Source organism: Pyrus communis, chromosome 13 (assembly GCF_963583255.1).
Source record: "Pyrus communis chromosome 13, drPyrComm1.1, whole genome shotgun sequence".
In the NCBI taxonomy this organism is placed as follows: domain Eukaryota; kingdom Viridiplantae; phylum Streptophyta; class Magnoliopsida; order Rosales; family Rosaceae; genus Pyrus; species Pyrus communis.
In genome coordinates this window covers 20136537-20146406 of record NC_084815.1, presented here as the reverse complement: position 1 = coordinate 20146406, position 9870 = coordinate 20136537, and the positions used below count along the sequence as shown (strand labels likewise).

The 9870-nt window shown below is 39.3% G+C and overlaps 1 protein-coding gene across 1 annotated transcript; it reads right to left on the bottom strand.

The window, feature by feature from the left end:
- Positions 1-205: 205 nt before the first annotated feature.
- Positions 206-3713, bottom strand: LOC137713868 (non-specific phospholipase C6-like). The gene is made up of 3 exons (XM_068453221.1): positions 2359-3713; positions 971-1147; positions 206-726 (listed from the first exon to the last, which is right to left on the bottom strand). The coding sequence occupies exons 1-3, from the start codon at positions 3467-3469 to the stop codon at positions 425-427; spliced, it is 1590 nt and encodes a 529-aa protein (XP_068309322.1). The 5' UTR covers positions 3470-3713; the 3' UTR covers positions 206-424.
- Positions 3714-9870: the final 6157 nt, after the last annotated feature.

Here is a 9870-nt window from a genome sequence, read left to right as displayed (position 1 = left end):
CCTTGGTAGTAAATAGGGTGGTATGCAGTACCACCAGTTAAGGTTAGTGAATAAAATGCTTGTTTTTATTCATGTCTTACTAAACACAGTTAAGGTCGATGGTTGTAATACTTCTAGGAAAGTGCTGTTCACATATCTATTTTTACATCCCATATTCTCGTTAATTTTTTGCCTTTGATCTTCTTAAATTCATTTGATCCGACGGTCCAAATTTGAGAAATGTGTGTGAAAAGTAAAAATAGATGTATAAATAAGACGACCCTAATACTAATACTCATGCGTTAGTAATTTTGTAAATGCAGGGAGGCCCAAGGAATTAGAATTAATTGCAGTTTCCTTTCTGTTTGCATAAACATGCCCATGGATTTTAGTTTTATAAAACCGAATAATGCAGGTTTGAATCTCCCTTTCTGGAGGATCCAATTTAATTTCTAATATTTGATGACCTAGTTGTGAGGGAAGATCTCATATCAACAATTGCTGACTCATCTGCTCCCAAATTTATAGCCTCTTTGCTTGCTCTAATGAACCTTGAAACTGCACCTTTGACATACTCATGAGCTTCCCTCACACTCATCTTCGTGCTCATTTCGTCCGGGTAGCTGCTCAAGAAGTGGTCGCCGTTGAGTACAGCCGCTAACTGCACTACCTCGCCCTGAAACTCCGATAAATTACCGTCTTCCTTGGCCTCAGTTTTCCTCAAAGGCACTACGTCCGGCAAGGTCACTGCAAGAATTCAGCGGGATAGGATACAGAGTCAGTTTTCTTCCACTGACAGCTTCAAATATACCCACAATAACAAATCTATCTTCTAGTCTATTTGGTATTGCTAATGAAAGGGTCAAAAGCGCTTTCTGACAACTACAAACGCTTCAAAATTCGGTTACTTTGTAAAAATTCTAGACGACTTTTATAATGCATGTTGCATCAAATTCATTATGTAATTGGGGGTATAGAACATGATAGATACCTGGGCAGTCAGTCCTGGGAGAAGATAATTGCCCAACAACTTGCTCGAACGTCCCCGCCCATGCGTCTCTGTGAGTTAAGAAGTTAGAGTTGAGGTTGAAGATTTTCTTTATGGTGGCCGGGATCGAGGAGTGCTCGAACTCGGAGTTCGGTGTAGGTCCTTGAGGACCGCTCATCACTGCAAAACCAAACAAACATCAGTGCAATGAACAATGGAAGTCAAACAGAAAAACCCTTATTGATCTAAGATGCTCAAGAATTTGCACCTATGTCAATAGGCACCAACCAAACCCCTTGCAAATAACAGCAAAAAGACCCGGGAGCACAACTTAGCAAATACGGGTTGAACTCAACGGCCCACCAACCAAAATTCTACTTCTACTTAATCCACAGAAACAGCGTGCACAAGAAATTTTTCAGTGAGAAAAAAACCAACTAATCCGATTTAATTTCGATACTGACAACTTAAGCGTCTGTTTGGGATTGCTTCTGGAGGGGACAAAAACGCTTATGACTGGGTTCTGACAGAAATATTAGAAGGGTATTTTGGGTCTCACAAGCTCTTTCTGGTTAAGCACCCGTCAAATGCTTCTTTAGAAAGCGCTTCCAATTATTTTTTCAGAAAACACTTGAATTTCTATCGAAAGCTCTTCTAGTAGAGTGCTTATAGGCCCTGTTTGGCACATCGGATAAAGGATCGGATAGGATTAGTTATACGGACCCGGGTGTTTGGCGTTCACTCGTACTAAATAAGCACCGGATTAATTTAACCGGTCGGATAGGATAATACGGTATACACCCGCTTAATAAAACCAACCAAAACGTCCGGATTATTTAGTCGGGGAAGAAGAATATGGGAGAGAAAGGGAGGGAGTTTGGGGGGTGTGGCGGAGAGAGCTGAGGAACAATTATTTGGGATTCTTCTATCGTCGGGGAAGAAGAAGGGAGAGAGAGGGAGGGTGTTTGGGGGGTGCGGAGAGACCTGGGAACAAAAAAATGATTTCATTTAAATTTTTTTTTTTTTTTTAAGTTTGATGCCTCCTATCTAGTATAATATCAAATACAGTATAAATAATACGATCGCTAGTCCGATACTGCACCAAACACCCGACTAATTTAGTCAGTACTATCCGGTGGCTATTTATCCTATCCGACAGAAATAGTCAGTACAGTCCGAGCTGCCAAACGAGGCCTATGAGCATAAGTACTTCTTACAATAGCAGTTCAAACGTGCCACAACAGAATCAAACCAAATGATACTAAATGATCATGCAGAACAAAGCTAATGAACCAACATCCACCTAATATTGCTACGAAAAAAGTTTAACACATCCAACATTCAACGTAGTTATGCAAACACATTCGAAAACAATGCCAATACAATCTTACCAGTCCCCTTCTTAATCCACGGCGACACCATAATCGTCGGCACCCGAACTCCGAGCCGATCAAACTTAAAAAAATAAGGAGCCGGACCGCTATTCCCATCCGGGTTCGGAACATTAACATACGGAGTCTGGACGTGATCGAAAAACCCGCCATGCTCGTCGTACGTAATCACCAAAAGCGTCTCATTCCACTGAGGACTCGCCCTCAATGTCTCATAAACATCCTTAACCAACCTCTGACCATTGGCGACATCATGCGACGGGTGGTCGTCGTTCGCCGGCATCCCCTTGAGGTCGAAGTAACGCGGTTCGATTACCGTCAAGTTCGGGAGCTTCCCCTTTCGAGCATCTTTCTTAAACTTCAAATCGTACTGGTGGAACTTGAAAGTGTACTTCAGTTTCCGCATGTTTCGGTAGAACATTGTTGTCGGGGTGGTCTGGAAGTACACCCCGAAATCCAACCCGTTTTCATGGACCGAATCGAAGATTGTTTTTTGTGGGTACCCGGAAGCTAATTGTTTCTTGACGTGGCTGGTCGAGCCGTGGGAAGTTGCGGAGTAGACGAACAGCCGGTTCGGTTGGGTCGGACCGGGAATTGAAGAGAACCATCGATCGAACACCGCGAATTCGCGGACCAGGGCCGCGTAGACCGGGACGGATTCCGGTCTGAAGCCTTTCATGACGGTTTCAGAGAGGTTTGGGGACATTGACAATGCTTGTTCCACGAACCCGGTCATTGACGGGAGGGGACCCGACCCGAAAACCTGCTGCTCAACCGCTTCGAATGAGTGACCCGGATCCGGATCCACGAACTCGGCGTCGTCGGAGAAGCAGATGGATTTTGTCGGCTCATCGGGTTTGGTGGAGACCGGGTTACATTCTTTGCCAGTGACGCCGTTGATGGCTGGGTTGACGGATTTCTTCATCCAACCCAGCATGTGGTCGAAGGAGCGGTTTTCCATGACCAAAACGACGACAGTTTTGATGGGTTGCTTCCGCTGAGCTGAGCAGAAATGGGTTGGGAGGAAAGTGCCGGAAAGTGTGAGGAAAAGTGAGAAAATGAAGCGAAATGATGGAAAATGTGGTAAAGTTTTGGTCTTTGAAGCTCCCATTGCTGAGAGAGAGAGAGAGAGAGAGAGAGAGAGGGAGGGAGACTTCTTCAGCTAAATGGGTTTCTTTATTTCTTCGGGTTCTGGGTGATGAAGAAGAACCGAAGAAGGAAGCAATGAGTGCGTGGACTGTGGAGGAAATCTGAATAAATAAAGTAATTAAATAATTACTGCATCTGTGCCTAGCTTTTTTATTTAATTATTTCTTAAAAAAAAAAAATCAGAGTGAGATAGAGAGAGACCCAGGAGCAATGGATTTTTGGGGTAGAGAGTATAAAACAGCAGAGGAGAAGCTTCTGGTTTGTACTGGTGCAAAATGAGAGGGATTTTATGCTATTGTGGTATCTCAAACTAATAATTCGATCATAAAAAACAGAAAAACTCAATGTCACACTCACGTTATTCGGTTCAGGTGCCAGTGCCACGATAGCCTGAGGGAGTGTAGGTAAGTCGTTCTCGCTTTGGTTTGCTTTATTTCTTTTGCAAAAGGTAAAGGTAATGGGATGCGTAATCCATTTTTAGTTTCTTTACCCTTGGCTGGGAGAGTTAATTTTGAAAATTAAATATATTTTACCTTCTTCCGGAGAGGATAAAAACTTTTATGAAACATATTGATCATTATCTGTTGTTCTAGTCTAATAATATTAAGTTTTATGTAAATTTATTTTCACATAGTATGATATTATCAAACCGAGATGTCATATGACGGTAAATCTATTTGATACAAATTGGTATCCCAAAAGAGTAGAGAGACATTGGATTCATGGTGTGCTTGCATTACAGGACTCACGTTATTTCCTTGAGGAAGACGAGGTGATATGTCATTGAGCTCATATAACTGTCGACAGAAACCCAATGGAATGAACCCCTTTGAATTATACCATGTCATCGAATTGCTGTAAAGAGAATTGTTATTAGCACTCCAAACTTTCTATATTAGGAAAGAAAAATACACTTGTGAGAAGTATAGAATGAGATTTTTGAAATGTCAATAACACTTCCCGCTGTTATTTGCTTTCTTCAAAATTTAAAGAAAACTATTATTTGTACCCGATTTTACACTATCTAATCTAATTAGTTATGTACATTAATCAACGGTCCAATTATCCCAATACGGTAGTATACGGCTATCGTAAGGTTTAGGCCAAGATTCTCTACGTAATTCTAGTCTAGGTTGAAAATGATTTAGGCTAGAATGAGTCGATATCGTCGCAGCCCTTATTTATGTCAAAATTGATAGCACTGGTTGATCGTGCTTGCGGTCAATCTAAAAGTTCGGTCGAACCCGTCTATAGCAAGGGTAGAACAATTTATTGGAGCCTGAAAGTCACAACTTCGGCCATGATACGTGATTCGTTCGTCTAAGAAATCAAGCAAAACCCAAGAACTTGAAGTTAAAATATCCGTCACGGCCCAGAACAGAGAATGTTATGGTGGTCTAAAGAATCCCACACGCGGAAATATCTAAGAGTAGCAACGATCAAAGTCTGGATGCAAACGGAGCAATTGATGGTCAATATGAGGTAATCATGGTTCATGATCCGCGAAAGAAAAAGGTCTAATTTCTCCTAGAGATATCCAGAGGAGATTAGCACATGAGAAACTCAAAAAGGCAAGAAACAAAGTTAATCAACCCATAAAGGCATGAATACTTAATCATGAGCTAGCGATGTTTTCTTAAAACTAAAAATTGGAGATCTCGAGTTCAAAATCCGCTGCTGGTGTGAAAGCTAGACTTGTGATCAGGGAGAGGCTGAAATTCCTCTGTGAGTCTTCCCAGCCCCTAGAAGGGATGGATAACTGTGATTTATCACCAGTTGTTCCCTTTTAAAAAAATAAAAAAGTTTTTATTTTCGGCTACCGGCCATTTACATTTCATGTAGGTTTATTGCTTTAGGTTTCATGTAAGTTTATTGCTTTAGGCTTTAATGTTTTAAGTACTTCTAGTTATCTTGGTATTTCAGTTTCATTTTAATTTAAGTTCGTTTATTCAATCGCATTTTACTTCACGTCGTTTACTTTATGCGCTTACCTTCCTATCCTTTTATGTTATTGTTCTTTATATTATCTCACTTTACGTTCATGCACTTTAATTCCTCGCACCTTTAAATTCCTTTGCATCTATAAATCCAAAATTACAAACTATTCAAATCCGCTCTAACCACCCTTGATCCTAAGGGAGTAAAAGGACCTAGGTCAAGAAGAGATTCCTTCCTTGGCCGTTCAATCATGTGGTTAGAAATCAGATTCACGACGCACAACATTCACATATTCCATCCAGACCACTCCTTGGTTTGGTGGGCACGCCTACGCACCCAAATAGAAGAAGGCCCAAAATTCCTTCTCTCGATCGGCCCAACCCGACTGAAAAGAGAGAAACAATTATGGAGCTAAATTTATGTATCTCTAGCCATGCACGGCCAAAGTTTTCCATCTTAACTTGTAATGCACATGTTAAGGTGCCCGAGAAGCTTGAGGGCTTGTTATATGCAGCAAACCCTAGCTAAATTTAGCCTTGATTAACAGATTCATCTTGGCTCCTGGTTGGTGACAGGTTTTGCAAAAATTCGAGCTAAAATTGGCATGTAATTTTTGGCTAGAAATGACCTAAGTGCAATAAAATATCAAAGTAATTTTCGTACACATTTAGACCTCTTAATATTACCATTGATATTCTTCTCTATTCATAAGTGAGTAGTTTTAGATTTGATTTCTTTAACTAATAAGTTCAAAACAAATTTATTATAACTAGTGACTTAACTCGAACTCATAACTCCTTAATACATCGTTGTATTAAAAATACACGTTCGATACATTCAGATGCCATTATTTCCACTGGACAAAAGTTGGTGGGTGCTAAATTGGCTAACATTGTGATAATGGCATTATGCTATGCATGTGATAGCATGCCACTGTGATGTGAGATTTGGTATTTTTTATTCTTTTTCTCTTTTTTTTTCTTTCACTTTAGTAGGTGGTGGGGGGAAATAGCATATAAAATGTTTAACATCTTATTGTGAATGCGTGACTTTAGGCGACATGTTCATCCTTTTAAAATTTGCCTTAATCATGTTGATCGACCATGATTTAAGGTAATCAAGATGTGGTTCATGTGGAATTAAAAATTAATAATGATTGAAGCAAATGGTTGTGTAAATATTATGGCTTTTTAGCTAAAATGGTTTCTAAAATTAGCATAACTCTTTACTTTAGTCCCTTAGATTTAAATAAATAGAAATGGTCTCTGGGTTTGTCCACTATCAATCATTTTGGTCATTCTATGAAATTTTTTGTTAAATAAGAATCAAAACAAAAAAAATTACTCTCAATTTAATAATGGGTCTAAATGATTTGACAAAAATTAAGGGTATTTTTGTCATTTAATCTTTATTTAATTGAGATTTTCATGGAAGAACTCAAATGATTGATAGTAGACAAACTGATGGATCACTTCTATCGATTTCAAATCTCAAAGAACAAAATGAAGAGTTATGATAATCTTAATGATCATTTTTGCTAAGAAGCCAATATTATTAATATGTTTGAGGTTATTATGTACTATGTAAGTAGTTTTTGTTCAAAAAAAAAAAAAAAAGAGACATTTTTTGATGTAAATTTTACACCTATAAATAAAATTTTAATGAGAAAAAAAATGACAATTTGATTTCTCCGCCTAATCTCTCTTGTCTCTCTATATTTCTCTTTACTCTCTCTTTATCTATATTTTATTTGTAATACATTATCAGCACAAATGTGCTCTTAATTTTCGTTTTAGGAGAATGTAAAGATAAAAGTATGGCACAAAACTACGGGATCAAAGAAGTGTAGAAAAATAACTACTCTTTGTAGGATTATGTTGTCTATATTTCTTGCTAAAACTTTTCCACTGATTGTGACAACCCGTCCCTAATTTTATGTTTTTATTAATTTTTAAATGAGTGAATTGACGAAAATGCCCTAGAGGTTAGATTGTTGATTTTTGTTGACCGCCTTTTGTGACGCATACAAGTTATTATTTTACCATACTCTCGAAGTTCTCGACGGGACGATCACGTAATCGCAATCCGAATCGAAACCTGAGTTACGATAGGGATTTTACGGAACTATAAATCTGAAAAGTACTTTTGTAAAGATTACTATTTATTATTTTATATAATTCTCATTATTATTATATTATTATTTTTAAATTATTTGGTGAGAAATGAGAGAAGGGATAGTAATGGACGGAGGAAAGAAGGGAGAAAGCAGAGGGGGCTGCTGCCCAATTGGAGGAGAAAATGCAAGGGTGGATGGACCAACCAAAAGATGGAGGTGAGGAGATGACCAATGTGAGAGGAGAGAAAGGAGGGGAAAGGAGAGTGTGAGGTAGTACCAGATCCCCCTGACCCGATTCCTCCCTGCCGACCCGACATGGTTCTTAGACACCTCGACGCTGATTCCGACGTTTTACCGGTGAAATGACCGTCACCACTACCCAAAACCAACTCCACGACCTTCTTTCTTCAAGTTCCACCCCAAACCTGATGGTTTTTCATCTTGGTTTCGTGGGGATAGCAACGGTGGTGCCAGGAAGAGATTGGCGGAGATCTGCCATTTCTGAAGGCGATTCCTTCGTCCAGCATTTAGCCTTCCCTTGAGCCAAGGAACAAACCCCAAACAAGTTTAGAGGCGGCGGAGCTTTGGATTCGGCAAATCAAGAACACCCAATTCAAGGGTTTCTGGTGGTTCGAGGATGATCTAGGGCCTTTCCTGACCAAATTGGATTTGGCCACAGATATAAAACTTGCTCTACTCGTTGAGATCTTCATTTCTGTAAAATTTGAGAATTTTTTTAAATAGTTGAATTTTCCAGCAAGTCGGGGCAGCGACGTGTGGACAGAGACACCACTTGACCTCCCTAGGCTAAAATTGGTGCCCCGATTCCATATTAGACATCTGATTGATGAAATTATGTTGTTTAGTTATATTTCCATTCAGGACCGCTACTTGGCTATTATATGATTTGACGATCCGACCATTGAATAGTCACCAAACTTTAAAACGTAATAGTACATAATATTTAAGGATATTAGGAACTAACGGATCGGGAATTTGATGTACAGATCTTCCCGGATGGGTTTTCTAAGTTTGCAAATCTAAACGTTGGCCTCCACTTAATTTTAGCAATTGGTGGAGATTTGACCGTTGGATCGTTTCGAAAATTTAGGATGTTGTTCTAGAAGATTATTGAAACTCTTAGGAAGTTACGGATTGGAAATCCGAGGTGCGGATATTTTGGATCGAGTTACGTAGGTTTGTGGACCCTACCGTCGACTTTTGACCGACGGTTGACTTTTGGTCAATGGGTTACAAATCATTCTAGAATGTCCTTGGGGATATGTTTTATGTAAGTTATATATTCTATTGATAAGAATTCTGAGACGTGATTTGATATTTGTTCTAGGCGACAAGTTCGTTTCGTGACGCCTCGATGTTCGTGCTAAGGAGTTGTAGCGCGGACTTCAGGTGAGTAGGTCTTTTCCTTTTTATAGTGTGTGTGTGTGTGTGTGTGTGTGTGTGATTTTTATGCATTAGCGAACTGACGGAAATTATGAAATTATTTTGGATCCTACGAGATGCCTTAATCTAAGTTATGGTTTAGATGAATGTTATATTGACTAGAAATTATGGAATATGCTACATCCTACGGGATGCACATGTATGCTTATAATCTTTGATGCCATAATTATATTTACAACTATGAATGTTAGTATGTTGATTAGAACTATTGAATCATTGTGGCATGACTATATTTGTGTTATCTGCTTATCGTTTGATGCACCCGGTGTTAGTGCTTGCCCAGGGCCAGGGCCAGTCTTTCACGTGTATGTTCACATCCACACAGCACGCTCGCCTTGGATCCAAGTAGGTGCTAGTCATGTCGTATAGGTTGCAATAGGTAACTCCAACTCGTATGTGACCGCGAATAACGCCAGTCTTCACGTGATTGTAGCACTATAGCGTATATTATGATTACACCCAGTCCTGTTGTACAAGTTGCATTAAGTAACTCTAACTTGTGTGCTAGCATAGATTGATGAGCATCAGTTCAGTCGTATGGGTTGCATTAGGTAACTCCGACTTGTGTGCTAGTATAGATCAATGAGCATCTGATTTTATTATGCTATTGTTTAGATATTGTGATTGGCATATTTTTGGAATTATTGTTGATTTGCATTTGATTTCATACTTAAACGTAGTATGATTTTCTAGAAACTATACATGTTTTACGGCGAGAGGTTATAACGTTTTGAAAGTTTTTATTAAAACTTTATTTTCAGGCCCACCCACCCTTATTTTTCGCCCCTCTAGGTTTTAGCTGATGAATTTTTGTATCGACGAGGGTTCTTGGTAAATCTCAGTAC